The 15,802-nt window shown below is 41.2% G+C and overlaps 2 protein-coding genes across 7 annotated transcripts in view; one reads left to right on the forward strand and one right to left on the reverse strand.

The window, feature by feature from the left end:
• Positions 1–12,376, forward strand: part of GREB1L (GREB1 like retinoic acid receptor coactivator) — a 127,558-nt gene extending 115,182 nt beyond the window's left edge. For all 5 annotated transcript variants that reach the window (XM_079301241.1, XM_079301243.1, XM_079301245.1 and 2 more), the window contains 9 exons: positions 82–221; positions 1,903–2,064; positions 2,373–2,577; positions 3,263–3,428; positions 4,020–4,247; positions 4,894–5,035; positions 6,122–6,322; positions 8,037–8,175; positions 9,617–12,376. In XM_079301241.1, the coding sequence (XP_079157367.1) occupies positions 82–221; positions 1,903–2,064; positions 2,373–2,577; positions 3,263–3,428; positions 4,020–4,247; positions 4,894–5,035; positions 6,122–6,322; positions 8,037–8,175; positions 9,617–9,780 (1,547 nt within the window). In that variant the 3' untranslated portion in view covers positions 9,781–12,376. The remainder of the gene's footprint in view (positions 1–81; positions 222–1,902; positions 2,065–2,372; positions 2,578–3,262; positions 3,429–4,019; positions 4,248–4,893; positions 5,036–6,121; positions 6,323–8,036; positions 8,176–9,616) is intronic.
• A 519-nt stretch (positions 12,377–12,895) lies between these two features.
• The window catches only part of ESCO1 (establishment of sister chromatid cohesion N-acetyltransferase 1), a 32,537-nt gene continuing 29,630 nt past the window's right edge, over positions 12,896–15,802 (reverse strand). For both annotated transcript variants that reach the window (XR_013773676.1, XM_079301248.1), the window contains one exon: positions 12,896–13,878. Coding sequence is in view for 1 of the 2 variants with exons in the window: in XM_079301248.1 (XP_079157374.1) it covers positions 13,731–13,878 (148 nt within the window). In the remaining variant the exon portion in view is untranslated. The remainder of the gene's footprint in view (positions 13,879–15,802) is intronic.

Here is a 15,802-nt window from a genome sequence, read left to right on the forward strand (position 1 = left end):
CTATATATTCTTTAGAGTTTTTACCAGGATCCAAATCTGTTTTTTAATGCTCCTAAAATTACTTCTTTTCTTTGTGCACAGAAACAAGCAAAGAAACAAAATCAGAGGAACCTAAGAAAAGGGATACTGTGTCCATGATGCTGACTAAATATGCAGCTTACAACACCTTCCATCACTGTGAGCAGTGCCATCAGTACATGGACATTAATCCTACTGCACAGGTTGGTGTCAAGGCCTACGGATAAACTGCATCCTTGGATTTTTATTGTGGTGTCTCCAGGGATACTGTCTCATCTCAGGACTCATGCTCTCACCTTCCCTGAGATGGAATTGTTTAATTCTTCCATTCTCAGGGGAGATATTGAGCTACAGACCCAGGAGCATCAGCTGTCTCTGCCATGTTCTGAATGAGTTTTCCTCTGCAGCTGCCTCTGGCAAAGGGTGAATGCTGTGGTTCGTTTTCTCAAGCCAAAGCATTATTCAGCCTGCCCAGGGGGTTTGCAGTGTCTCATGAGAGAAGACTGTAAAAATTAAGAGGAACACTTGTCTAACCTAAATGCCAGCCATCCACACCTGTGATGGGAGATGGCAAGGCCTACTTCTTCCTCAGTTTTTATGTAGCTGTGCATCCTTCTCAGCAGTAGCTTATGAGTTGCTGGACAGACATGAACATTTTAATCTGTTGAGATAAAAAAACCTGTTGTTTCTAAAGCAAACAGTTATGCTCACAGGAGGCTGGCAACTAAGATTATTCCTGGTTAATAGCTCACACATTATTTCTTAACCACCACCAGCAGTTTACCTGGAAGTTTCTTATCTCACTTCATTCCTTCCTTGCTCACTAATGTTTTCCAACAGTTTGCTATTAAGATATGGCAATGTAGACACCCTGACCTGTGGACAATGCAGTGCACAATGCCAGTTCCCTCAGACCAGCACCAGCAGGTCTGATCTAAACCTCATGCTTCATTAAGTCCGTTGACAGAAGCAAATCCTCCCCAAGGACACCTGTTGTTCTCTCCACTCATCTTTGTGCATGTGGTTAAACATAACTAGTACTAATAAATATAAACATCTACTTGTATGTGCCAGTGTGAGCTGTGTATATAGAATTAAGATAATTAAGCTCAGGGAAATTGCACTTTCAAAGGGGAGTCATTGAATAGCAAACATTATGAAGGGAGAGAGATTCTTAAATGTTTTAACAGAACTTAAAGCCCTTGCTTTTGCAATCTCAGGCTAATTGTTTCAATTTTTAGCAAAGATTATAGAAAGCTCATTGGTAAGTGATTTGTCTTTGTAGTAAGACAAATTCTTTTGTAGAATGAAATCTATCATCTTACACTTACATGGTTCAGTGAAGTGATTTGCAAACTTAAGCTCACCCAAATTCTTCTCAGCTTTGTTAATGGTGTGGTCTATTTTGGTCACACAACTACTTAGGAGAGTATTGCCACAGGAAAAGTACTATACTAATAGCAATACAGTAGTGCTCCTGCTGGGGTGTCTGAATGACAGGTATCCCCACATGCTGCACTGCTCTTTGAATCTTCTGGGGAAATTGATTTGGACACGTTTTTTATTAGTATGTATGCATGTTAGTTTGTGTGTGTATCTATGCATTTGACTTCTCTTTGTAAATATTGATAAACAATTCCTAGCTGAAATGGACTTTAGAAGAGTTCAGTTTGTCCAAAGACTATTACTGGTACAGAAAGCTGATTCCTTTAATAGCAAGGCCTAAATAATGCACCTTATTTTGAGGAAAATGATTAATGAAAGAATATGGTTTGGATATTCTTCTCTGATGGCTTCTAGTACTGTGTAAGAACTCCTCCTCTTTACATACTCCTTATGTGTTACCTGCTTGGAAATCTCTTTGTGCTGCCTGTTTGCATTCAGGTGTCTGACTCCACTCTGCATGCATTCACGTTTTCATCCTCGATGCTGGGAGAAGAGGTTCAGCTGCATTTTATAATCCCCAAGTCCAAAGAGAACCATTTTGTCTTCAGCAAACAGGGAAAACATCTCGAAAGCATGCGACTCCCACTCGTTTCTGACAAGGTTCGTGTGCTGCTCTTACCCATCTGCTGCATGCAGTTAGCTTGACATACTTATGCAAATTAATGGGGGGAGGTTTTTTCTGTTGTTTTTTTGTTTTAAAGTCCCTTGTGTAAATCTTGCCTGACTGTCCTTAGAATGGGTTTTTTTGAGGGCAAACATTCTTTTTTCCGTTCCAAGCATCCAGTTCATATGTGTTGCAGTAATCAGTGATCTTAAAATCTGGTATAAAAAAAAAATAAATAGAAATCCCTATCAGGAATAAGCTATTTTTTTATTTAATGCTGCCAAAATACTTTGTGTTCCAGCAGAATTTGAATGCAGTCAAGAGTCCTATCTTCACCCCATCGAGTGGACGCCATGAACACGGACTCTTGAACCTCTACCATGCCATGGAAGGCATCAGCCACCTGCACCTCCTGGTAGTCAAGGAGTATGAAATGCCACTTTACCGAAAATACTGGCCCAACCACATCATGCTTGTCTTGCCAGGCATGTTCAACAATGCTGGAGTTGGTAAGAGACACTATCCATGCATTGCTGTGAGGGTATCAAGATCTACATTGGACAATGTGGATCATGCTGTTGCAGGAAACATTGCAGCAGCTCCTCACACACCTGCTGTGATAATAGTAGCAATGTCTGTGCAAAACTGTGGAAGAACTGCTGTCAGAGGTATGGAATGCATATGTTTGCATGGGCCACTGCCTTCTCAGCTTAAAGTCTGATGTTTTATGGGACATATTCAATAATTTTACTCAACTCTGGTGTGTAAATGTTCATTCTAGACATTTTATACATATTCAAATTGCAACGTTTTAGTTAGCAGAAAGTAAATATCAACTGCAGCTGAACACTGAGGTCTTGAACTTTGGAATTTGTTTTCATGGATGCTGAGCTTTTTCTGCAAGCAATTTTAAGTAGCTTCAATTTTGGAAACTTAGCCCTTTCTTGGTTCAAGTTACTTCATCAATCCCCACAAAACTGAGTTCTGCAGAGTGTCTTAAAGCATCCAGTCTTCTTGGAATCTGCCTTTTAGATTTAAAAAAAAGGCACATACGGATTTCTTTCTAAACTAAGGTGTTATGAGCACTAAGTTCAAAAGGGGTAATGACTGCAGATGTTTGCATTACCTTTCTCTGGAATGAGTGATAAAGTCTAACAAAGATGTCTGTACATCTTCTTTGTGGTATTTCCTCAGGTGCTGCCAGGTTTCTTATTAAGGAACTTTCCTACCACAACCTGGAGCTGGAGCGGAACCGCTTGGAGGAGCTGGGAGTGAAGCGCCAGTGCGTGTGGCCCTTCATCGTGGTCATGGACGACTCCTGCGTGCTGTGGAACATGCACAGCCTCCACGAGCAGTCCAGGTTGGTACCCACCCTCCTGGGTCCTGCACTGATCCAGCACTGACTGCAGCACATCTGTAACAGAGGCTCATTGCCAACATCTGGTAGAATGCTTAGAGCAATAGGAAGTTTTTGCGTTTGTCTTGTTGACCAACAACATTCAGCCTCCTGCTTTTGAACACTTCACCATGACTGTGGCGTTACATCTGTGTCAGTGCCACCAACAGACCTTTGCTTGTGTTTGTTCTTTGCCTGGAGCCAGTCTTGTTTCTAGCAATTGTTTGAGTGAATTTTCAATATGTTACTTTATTTTCATTTAACCTATTCCAAAAAAGATGTGGAAGGTGACTTCCCTTCCTAAGTTGCTATGTAAGAACTTATTATGATGAAAAGCTCATTTTCTAAATGACTGCATTGATGGGATAAAATTAGTTGCCTGTTGCTAAAAAAATCTTCATTTATGTTTATTTTTACAGCATCTGGAGTAAACATTCGCAGTTGTCAATGGAATTTTTTGATCCTTTTTATACACACATATGTATATATATGCAGTGTATGTAGCATAAAAATAATAAAATACATTTTTATGTTGTATATAATCATGTTTTGCAGCCAGTCCCTGGAGCCTGGGGGTTTCAGCAAGAATGTGTCTTTGAAAAGTGTCCTCCAACACATTGAAGCCACCCCCAAAATTGTTCATTATGCAATACTGGGTGTTCAGAAATGGAACAGCAAGCTGAACACCAGGAAATCAAAGGCTCCGTTCTCCAGGTGCCACGTGCGTGATTTTATACTGCTCAACATAGACCTGACCCAGAATGTGCAATATGATCTAAACAGGTAGGCAGTACAGATACATATATATATATCTGTGGAAAAATAGCATATTGACTTGATAAGAACCTTGTTACAGTGTTTCGGAATGCTATTGAGATAGATAAACAGAAAGGTCCTGCCTTAGGTAATGAGTGCACAATCACAAAAAATAAAACACCACATGATACATGTTTCATCTGAATTTATCAAAATAAAGCAAGTATTTGCTAAAGCCATATTTTCCCCCGAATCTAGTTTATAGAGAAATATGTCATATGGAACTGGTTTGTTCCAAAGTGGAGGTTGATCACTGCAGAGCTTTTGTCAAGTCTGAAATACATAATACAAAACCCCCAAACATAAAAAAAAAAAAAAAAAAGTAAAGTGTGGGGGGGAAATTATTAATGCCAGTAGATCATGACCATGAGAGTGCAAGCCAGATTTGGTGTGGAGAAGAAGCACACAGTGAAAACCCAGACTAGTTTGGGTTTAGGTGACCAGCAGCTGCTTTCCTTGACCAGGAGAGCATTGAAGGAATGACTCTTCGGAGCTCTGCAGAAAATTTGTAGTGGCACCATATCAGATGATCTCCAGAAATCTCTGCTGAGGCCATACTGGTGCATTTCAGCAGCCACACAGCTGGTTTAGTGATCTTGTGTTCAATGTCCAGGTATTTCTGTGAAGATGTGGATTTTAATCTGCGGACCAACAGCAGCGGCCTCCTCATCTGCCGCTTCAACAACTTCAGTGTCATGAAGAAACATATTCAGGTTGGAGGGCAAAAGGACTTTGTTGTTAAGCCAAAAATCATGGTGAGTATGGAAGTACTTAAGAGGTAAAATCAGTTCCTGTTTTTCTCTAAAAATAATGAATTCTCTAGTTCTTCAGATTTATTTCCTGTATATTTTACATCTGATATTCATGGCTTAATCCATGGTAGGGCTGTCACATCAAAAACAGAAAATGAGAAACATTTTGCTATTTATAAATTACTAAAAAAATCCTCCTAATCTATTAGAAGATGGACTGAGATTTGGAAGAGTTTGGTCTACTTTTCAGTGGTATCTCTGACGGAGGAAGAATTTGCAGACTCTGATCCAAAGCAGGCAAGTTGTACCAGATTAAGTTTTAAAAATATTAATACAGCCACAAGTTTCTGGTATTTGCTGATTTGTGATGACTTTCAGTCCTTGCACTTCCGAACAAGAAGGCTGAGGAAAGGCTCTGAAGACTGAAACCTTCTGAAAGCCCCCCAGGAAATCCAAGTATTTATAAAAATATACCAAATATTATATACAGAATACGTTACACCTATGCCAGCTTTAAATGGAGGTGTATTTTAAAGGATTGTCTTTAATCTAGAAATCTTACTGTTAGTATTCCTGGTGGTTTTGAACACATCCCACACCATCTCCCTTTTAAAAAACCACCTCCCATACTTCACAATTTAACTGACTGAACTCTGGGTATCAGTATTTTTGAACATAATTTTCCAATCTTCCTTTTCTTGTGGTTGCAGTGGAATGTGTAGTGATGGACTGGCCTATGAGAAAACTCCATAGAAAACACTTTTTATGGATGACTCCACACAAGGAATATGTAATTTCATATAATGCCCAGGAGTAAGGCAGGATGAAGGCCACAGTGACAGTTTGAACTCTGTATTTTATGTCCATTCTTTAGGAAAGCAGATATCCACAGAAGTATGGAGCAAGCAATTAATTAATTTCTGTGCTTTGGAACTATGTGAAAATTGAATGGGGAGTTTTGATCCTTTTGTTCTCCTTCTCTCTCTTCCTGCTCTGCCATGGCAATCCCTTCCCCAGTTAGAGGAACTCCTGCAGAGTAAATAACATGGAGTAGGTGGGTTAAAGGGGTTTCCTTTGGTTTCACTGCAGGTCTCAGACAGTGTGGCACCAATAATGCCCCTTCAGTACGTCTGTGCCCCTGACAGTGAACACACATTGCTGGCAGCCCCATCTCAGTTCCTCCTGGAGAAATTCCTTCAACATGCAACCTACAAACTCTTCCCTAAGGCCATTCATAACTTCAAGAACCCGGTACTGGCCATCGACTGCTACCTGAACATCGGGCTCGAGGTACAAAAGAGTGCAGGGATGATGGGGACAAGGAAATGCAAATCTTCAATATCTTTGTTGTGTTGAAATGCCCTCTTCAGCATCAAGGTAATGTTTGAAGACTTTGGTCTCAAACAGATTCTGCTGCTGGAAGTAAAGGATCAATCCACTGGAGGAGCTGGTGGTGACGCCTCCAGCTGTGGGTGGAGACTAGAGGTCTGTGATGGATTAATGTGACTGCTGGACTGTGCCAGGTCCTGCACTTGGGTCCAACAACTCCATGCAGTGCTACAGGTTTGAGGAAGAGTAGCTGGGAAGCTGCACCTGGGGGTGCTGGTCAACACTCAGCTGAACATGAGCCAGTGTGTGCCCAGGTGGCCAAGAAGGCCAGTGGCATCCTAGCTTGGATCAGCAATAGTGAGGCCAGCAGGACTAGGGATGGGATCATTCCCTTGTACTCAGCACTGGGGAGGCTACACCTCAAATCCTGTATTCAGGTTTGGGCCTCTTAATTTAGGAAGGACATTAAAGTGCTGGAGCATGTCCAGAGAAGGGCAGTGGAGCTGGTGAAGGGTCTGGAGCACGAGTCTGATGAGGAACAGCTGAGGGAGCTGGGGTTGTTTAGCCTGGAGAAAAGGAGGTTCAGGAGAGACCTTAACACTCTCTATAACCACGTGAAAGGAGGCTGTAGTCAGGTGGGAGTCAGTCTCTTCTGCCAGGTAATAAATGATGGGACAAGGGGAAACAAAACTCAAGTTGTGCCAGGGGAGGTTTAGACTGGATACTGGGAAAAATTTCTCCATGACAAGTTTTGTCAAGCACTGGAACAGGCTGTGCAGAGTAGTGGTGGGTTCACCATTCCAGAAGATGTTTAAAAGATGTGTAGATGTGGCATTTGGCAACATGGTTTAGTTGTGAACTTTGCAGAGCTGGGTTAACAGTTGAAGTCAGTGATCTTGGATCTCATGGATCCATGATAATAGTGGGATCTCAATGAGCGTAACCTAAACAATTCCATGATTTGCACAGGAATTGGGTGTGTCTATCTGAAATAATATTTCATACAAAACAAAAAACCAAAAGTGATGCCATTCTTGCAAAACCTGGCTCATGCTTTGATGGTTTTCCTTTTATGAACATGGGTTACAAACCAATCAGATTTTTGCAAATATGTTCTAGATATCTGTAGGTGGGGAGATTACAATTTTTTAACCCAATGGTCAGTTTGAACTGGGTCTGGAGCAGGGTCAGTGTGTAACAAGGGTGTTGTTCAGACAAGTTTTATGGAGGTCAGTAGTAAGATAGAGGAGACACCCTTTGATATGTAACAGACATCACAGTACTGAGACACAAAGGTGCTTGGAACCACAAGCATCAGCATTTCCTCTACTTAGGAAATCCCTTTGTTTGACAAATGTATCCTTATTTGAATAATCTATACAATCTATACAGTTATTATAAGCAGATAATTCATAGAGGGAAAACAAATCAAACTGAATAACAGAGAGTTCTGAAATAACCTGTTGCAGACTTGGTGACCAAATCTGAATTTAGAGGTTTTCTCCATGTGTTACTACTTTGGGAAAGTTTGCTCAGTACTGTAATCATGTTGGATTGGGTTTTTATCAGAGTACCAGCTGACTTGCCTGTTATCACTAAGTTATATTCCATTCCATGTAAGTCATCCTTACACATTTCTGAAACAGAAAGCATTTCTTTCCCCCTTGTGTTTCAGGTGGCCATATGCTACATTAGCTCTCGCCCACACTCTGTCAATGTCAACTGTGAAGGGGTGTTCTTCAGTGGCCTTCTGCTCTATCTCTGTGACTCCTTTGTTGGTGCAGACCTCCTCAAGCGGTTCAGGTTTCTCAAAGGTAATCTCACTCTCTGCTGGGCATCCTGGGTGCCTCTTGCCAACTAATAATAACATGGAGGAAAATGGAAAGGCAGAGGAATAAAAAAAAAAAAAAAAAGAAATAGATGGAATGGTTGTTGAGGGGTGTATCAGACTTCTGTTCCTGTTGGCAGATAATTGAACCTTAGGTAAATGTTGATAAATGACAGTCATTAAGTTATTTTAAAGTGACACCATCAAAGATTGTGGAAATCAGGCAATGAATTATCAGTCTGCAATTGGAGAGTTGTAAGCATAAGTGTTAGTGATGAGGAGGGGAAATTCTGCTCTGGCAATGTCTATAATGGCAATAAATCTTCAGTACTGTAAATAAGGACAGCTCTTAGCTGGAGGATTATTTGGTCTGGCCAACCAGAACTTGATTAACCTTATAAAAATCTTTATTTTTGTCTTAATGCTGACAATTATCAAATCACCAGAGGAATTCAGTAATGCTGAAGTGTATTGCAGAGCTCCAGTGCAGCTGCAGTGGCAAAGCTGAGCTGTTTCCCTCTTGGGATGACCCTTAGCCAGTTCCAAGAACCACATTTTGAAGTTTGCTCCTGTGCTCTCTTGGGCCCTGCAGGGGCAGAAGGCACAAAGACGTGCTGGGGGTGGTGCTGCCCACCCACCAGGTCCCCAGACCTGATGCAGCTAGAGAGGGCACTTTGTTTTGGGCAAGGGGTGGCTTCTTCCCAAAAACAGGCAGTGAATGCCTGCCAGAAAAGGCCTTCCCCTGCTTCAGTCAAGCAAAGAAGGGATCTGAACCAAAACTTTCCATGTGGCAGATGCATGGGCTGGAGCAGAGGACAGAGAAAAGTCCTGAAGGTGTCCACTTCTGCTTAAATGATCATGTGTAACACCAGGTGGAACAAAGTTTGTAAATTTGTGAAGCCACAGAAGAAATTACAGACTCTTAGAGGGACTTACCAAGGGCACTTAAGGAAGTCAGTGGATTTTCTTAAGTCACTTGTGGGACTGGTTTGGCTTAGTAGAATTTCATTACTGACCTTCTACAAACCCAAGTGTCCCATGAAATAAATAAACAAACAAAAAGTAGGCTTTATTATTTGGGCATAATTATCAGTAGTAATTTAAAGATCTGGTTAATGTTCTCTTTGCTGCAGTTGATGATATTAACACTGCCCAACTGTCAGGCAGTGACATCCTGAGATCCAGAGCACACCCCACACCATGCTTGCTTCTCCATTTCTGTGCCTTCCTGCAAATGGACACTTCATTTCTGTCCTGGGGCTCAAAGGACTGATCTGAGCTTGGGCTGGACAGTTGGTGATAGACCCTTCTAATACTACTTTTTTCCTCCCTAGCAGCAGAGATTTCTTTAAAGTATTTTAGGAAAATCAGTGAAGGAGATGAGTTGTTATTGTACCTCAAGGATCTAATGTGCTTTTCAATTGAAGGTGCCACCCTGTGTGTCATATGTCAAGACAGAAGCTCGCTACGGCAGACAATAGTCCGGTTGGAGCTGGAGGATGAGTGGCAGTTCCGACTTCGGGATGAGTTTCAAACTGCCAACAGCAGTGATGATGAACCACTCTATTTCCTTACGGGACGCCACATATAAGCTTCGCTGAGACACCGCTAACAAAGAAAAAAAACAACTTAAAAAAAAAAATTTAAAAAAGTACAATCACTGTGGAGCAAAGTGCAACCAATATTTATCTAGACTGCTCTAAAGGATTCCCTGCATTCTGAAGTAGCTTTATTCTTTGGGATAAAATTACCACACCAGTTATGATTCAAAGGATCCTGGATTCAAGTTATTTTCACATCATTCACAACCACCGACACTAATCACACAGCCAACCAAGCTGTAGGATCTGGGAAGAGGATGTTGCTTCCTCCAAGAAGAATCCTTTTTATATTCAGCTGAGTTAGGGGAAGAAGCCACTCTCTTCTTGCAGCTGCAAGCTTGAATCTGTTACATGAAATGCACCCTAGCATGTGGAATTTATTGAAGATAGGTGGAGGAGAGCCCACCGCGTCTCTTCAGCTCTGTGCTGTGGTACAGGAATACTCAGGGGTTTGAAACTACAATATAAAGTAGATATTTGTATTACAAGGAATAGTCTTGTTCTCTGTGCGGTGTTAGTTTAAAATCTGTAATTGTGTACGTATTGAAACTGTCTTTGGCAAAATTTCCACAGGTGTTCAAAGTTTACTACTTAAACCTGAACAAACGGGCAAACGCATGGCAGGCACTGTGCACCCTTAGTGATGGTATTTTGCCCCAGTAGGCACCCCCTCCTCAGCTCCAGGCCCAAAGCAAAAGGCTTCTCAGAGCTGCTCTCTCTTCAGTTAGAGGCCAGAGTAACTTCCCAGCAACTCACCCTGTTTCTCACTCTCCTCATAACTTTGGAAACTTGTGGTCCGTCCTCCTTGACGTATGGAAGTGTATTCTCCTGTCCCTCGGTGCCTTTGTGGTGGACTGTCTGCACCTCTCTCTCCATTTCTTTTACACCCAACTGCAGTTGGCTGCAGAGCTGAGATCACGTTTGAGTTGTATATGTCTTCATATATACCTGTATATGAAGCAACACACCAAGAGACGTGCAGGAGAGTAACAGTGCCTGAGCTGCACCCAAGAGAAACAAAGTATTCTACACTAGCTCCAGCGGGGAGCAGGGAAGAAATCCCAGGGAGCTAGGACTGCTCAGGAGGGCCCCTCCAGAAGCAAAGATGTGTGAGCACATCACCTGACCCCATCATCTGTGTTCCTCTGTAAATACTGGCTCTGCAGCGGTCGCACACTGTTGTATTTCCAGGCACAGTACTGATCCTTGGGAAGGCATTCCGGAATGAACTCGCTGCCGCAGGATTTGCCTGTCAGGGGTGAATGTAGCAGTGCTCTGTTCCCCGCACACTCAGCACGTGTTGCCTCACTGAGGTTTACACACACCTCCCCCAACAATCATCCTTCTGCACATCTGACCCCCTTTATCAATAAGAAAAATGCAGAGTGTTCTTAAAGGCTATTCAGGAATATGAATTTACTCCCCAAAAAGCAATTAAATTAATGCATCTTTTTACCTGACCTGCAGTCATTGCAGAAGGACCTGCCAAAGCTGCATTTTTTTAAGGCATAGTATTAATTAATCAATTTTTTATCTTGAGAAGAGATGTTTACAGATGAATAAACATAATATATTTGACAGAGGCCAAAGGAAAATGGTTTGCATATATCTGTATTGATGTAGCATTATTTCTGATGTTGTGAATTTAGCAACTTTCACATGATCATCCCTTTCAGTCAATTTTTTATTTTCCTTCAGATACAACCTGCCTTACCTGTTTTAACACTGGGAAGAAGTAGGGATACAAAAGATGATTCTTGAAGCATTTGCTACATGCTTGAATGTATTGCAGTAGCTCTAGTTTTGCCATAGGGCTTAAGGCCAGCCCCGAGTCTTAGCACGGTGTAGAGAAGTGTCAGGTATTACATGTTCAAAAATGGTTTCCTTTTTGTTCGTGTATTTGATGTTTGCACTAAGTTCTTAAAATTACAGGTGCTGAGACTACTAGGAGGAGTTAGCCCACTGGTGGAGCAGAGCAAAATCATCTTGAAGGCTGAGAGTGCATTTAGAAAATCAGTGTATTTGCCTGCCTTTACCAGCTAATAGAAAACCCTTTCCTTAGTGCTGTCCCCTATGGAAGCAAGGATTTTTGGTAACACTCTGGCCAGAGTGCACTACACCAGTCCCATGGAACACTTTAAACTGGCTGCCTGTGAATTTCTGGCAAGGAGACCCTTGGTTGACAGGCTCATGATTACTATTCCATTTCGGTTTTAAGCCTTGCCCTTAAGGCCATTCTTATGAATGTATGAAAGCTGGCCAGCGTTACATCTTACCTGTAGATGTTCTTGTCTATTCACAGGTTAAAAGTGAATGTAAACTAAGATTTAAAGAATCATATGCAGATGCTTTTTGCTTAACTTATGTAATTGCTTTTTGTGACTTTTGGAAGAGGGTTAAAAACATTGCTTTCCTAGTGTAAAGTTTTCTTAACCAAAAACTTGGTGAATTTAGCTTCACTAGTCAGTCTACCTCATGTTATTGTTTATGAACTGAAACTGTCTGAAGTTGTGGCTATGGTATGTTTATAATGTGCTTTCATTAAATTTGAATATATTAAGTTACCATTTCAGACTGCTTGTCTCTCAATGAGTCCTGCTCTTGCTATCTGAGCCCGCCACAGAGGCTTGCTTCTGTTCCTGTGCACCTTCATCATTTTTCTGACAAAGCTCTTTAAAGGCTGCTCACAGTCCCCTGGAAAATTACACTTGGCAGCTTGAAAATAAACAGTCCAGAATTCACCCCCATTCTGCTACTCCAGCTTTCAATACTTTTGAGTATTGTTTGGGATGTGGTTTTAGGTCTTTGCATCAGCTTTAGACCAAGCCTAAGGACAGCACACCATAAAAAAGTACATCCTAGCTGCACACAGATTCCTAAATTGAAACAAAGCCTAAGTTTAACCTTAACTGAATCTTTCCCATCTTCCATTAGGGTTTTAAGATGTTAGTCAAGACTGGAGATATCCCTACTTACCTTACCTTGTAAGAGGATGGTCTTGATCCAGGGTTTCTGGGGGCACTGATCTTCAGCATGTTATGTTTTTCCAACTAAGAAAAGTATGAAATACACTAAAGATTCATTCACACTTAGTATTATACAGAGTAACTTTAAAAAAAGCTATCAAGTATTTTATTTTTAACCTATCTACATTATGTACAGATCAAGAAAGGCCACAGCAGTTTTTCAACATACAAACCCTTTGAAAGAGAGACTTATGAAGGAGTGACAAGTATCAAAGTGAAGTTCACTAACAAAGGTATATACTCAGTACAGTACTTCAAGAATGACAAGTACACCAGCCCTTGGGCTTTTCATTCCACTTTTTACTCCAAAACCAATCAGGGGAAGAAGGGGATGGGGCCACAGCAAGATTATGATGCTGCTGCCAGGGAGCAGGTGCCCTGACACAGAGCAAGGTACAGGGGCACCCCCGAAGGCACAACACAGCCTGTGAGGGTTTTTGCCCTCACAGCAACTGCACTGTAACACTCTTGCCTCAATGTCACTGGGCACAGCCTGGAACTCTGTCAGACAAGTGCTGGCAGTGAGAGCTGGGGCAGGAGCCCAGCCCTCCAGTACTGGGAAGCACTGGTATATCACCTCAGTAAGAACTTCAGCATGTACTCGTCAGCCAGACTACAGTCTTTGCATTAGTTTACAGTCCACTATGAACAATTTTCTGCTGCATGTAAACATGAATAACTAGATAAAATACAATCAAACTTTTGTAAAAGTTAATAAAATATCTTTCTTTTAAAAAAACAAAGTTAGCCTATTACTGCATTGTTTACAATTTTAATAAAATAGTACAACCGTTTGGTTGTTACCAGTCCTGAGTTCACTGTAAGAAAAATGGCCCTGGCTTCTGCTGAAGGTCTGCACCCACTCCACGCAGCTTGGCAGAAGTCTCCAATAAAAATGGAATTCGGCAGAGCAATTAAGTCTGGTGCTGTCCATTGAGGAAGTTGTATACCAGGAACTGGCCAGTGCCACAGTACTGTGTTGCGAAGAGTTTTCCATCAGGAGTCGGGTCAGAGAAAGCAATTTCTTCCTTGCTTAAGTATGAGCCATATATGAAGTTGCTCCTGTTTAAAAGATGGAAAAAAGAAAATAAGATAATTACCCTCAGGTAATAATGAAAAATATTTATGCTATTAGGCCAGAAACCATTAATTAAGTGGCACAGACATTCAAAAGGAAGAAATTCTGTTAGGAGGAGATGGCTCTATTCATAGGATTTATCTCCTCCTTCCAAAGAGCAAGGAGGATCACTTGCTCTGGGAGAGGTTTAATAAGGGTCTGGTGTTCTAGAAGGAATGTTTGTACAGAACAATTGCATCAGGAGTTCGAATTCTGAGTTTAAAATAAAAAGTTTGAATTGATTCCAAATATTTTTTAATAGAAAAGAAACCGCTAGGGCTGTGACTACAATCACTAGGAATGAAAGCAAGCTACAAGCTGGGGTGCCTATGGAGGGGCCTCAAGGGACCAACCTCAAGGCATAATTACTGAATGTGCATTTAGGAGTTAACAATACAAAAAGAAAGAATCAATTTGTTTAACTTGTTCATGGAGAGTATTGTTTTAGTCTTATTTGAAGGGAGTGTGGGAACCAAGGGACACCATTTTAATTCTCTGGCTGGCTGTATGAGCAATTTTAGAAAACTGAATTCAGGCTTTAATTGATCTTAAAGGGGAAGTGATATTTTATCCTTAGAAACAGAATATACTCTCTTTAGACTCAAGTTCTTCAGTTTCTATAAAATTCCAATAAATGTAATTGAAGCGGAAGCAGAAGCTTCACTCATATGGAAAAGATAACAGGAATAAAATCCTTTTTAATTACTACCAGCTTTATTCTCTTGTCTTTCATGTGTTGTGAAAGATGATTTTGCAAGGTTCTGAAGACTGACTGACTGGGTTCGTGTGACTCCAAGGTACTGTGAAAACCGGAGTGAAACGGGGCAGACATTTTCAAAATGGACCTCAGTCTGTTACCATGCATTCAACATACTGAAGTCAGGATTTAGCTGGTTACCAAAATTATGCTATTCCAAGTACCTTTCGCTATGGAAAATGAGCAGGTCTAGGCAGCTGAGCATATATAGCTACTTACTGCCATCCCAAAGCAAGTCTCACTCCTTTCCTTTGACTTCTGCAACTTCCTAGGCTCCCTCATCTACATTAGTCCAAGAGCTCATCAGACCTTTCTACAAATCAACAGAGCACCAGAATAACAAAACTTTTTAGTAAATACAGCAGTGAGCAACTGCGAGGCCAAACAAGCACCAGAGCACAGCAAAAGGGGAGGTGCAGTGCACAGTCAAGAGGAAAACTAAGGCTTCACTAGCTGCAACAAGTCATCAAAATTGATTCCAAAGATCCTTCAGAGCTGTAGCTGAGGAAGTAACTCCAGCATCATTCTGGGGGAATTTTTTTTTCCTTTAGAAATAGTTTCTAGGAAGCTAGAGAACAAGCTACTAAAAATCTGCCAGAAACATAAGCAAATCATCAAATTAATATGCTGATGTGTATACAGCTTTACTGTCAATAGGTCAGCCAAAACATAATCTGATCATGATTTGCTCCACCAGCCAGGCAAGATGAATTGTGCAGGGCAGAACAGTTTTGCTGAGCTCTTCAAATACCCAGGAGGGTGAGGACTGGCAGAGGCAGCAGTACCTGTTCTAGAAATTGCAACAAGATGTGAGCAAAAACCTGACAGCCCAGCTGTCATTAAGATTTGAACCGTTCTTGCCATTACTCAGAACTGACATTTAAACTTCTTGGAAAGAAACTGAAGGTTTGGAGATGCAGCATTTTTAACAGTTATCTAGCACAGATGTTTGAGTCTTTTTTATGGGTGTAGCACTTAGTATTCAGCTGGAATACACTCATTACTAGCTACTAAAGCTCCATGGAAATTGAAAATATCTGTAAGATAAAAAGATAAGTGAACCTGAGTATATATATTAAAGAAAAAACCAAAACAAAACAACAGCTGGAAGC

The sequence above is a fragment of the Erithacus rubecula genome, assembly GCF_903797595.1.
Source record: "Erithacus rubecula genome assembly, chromosome: 3".
Lineage (NCBI taxonomy): Eukaryota > Metazoa > Chordata > Aves > Passeriformes > Muscicapidae > Erithacus > Erithacus rubecula.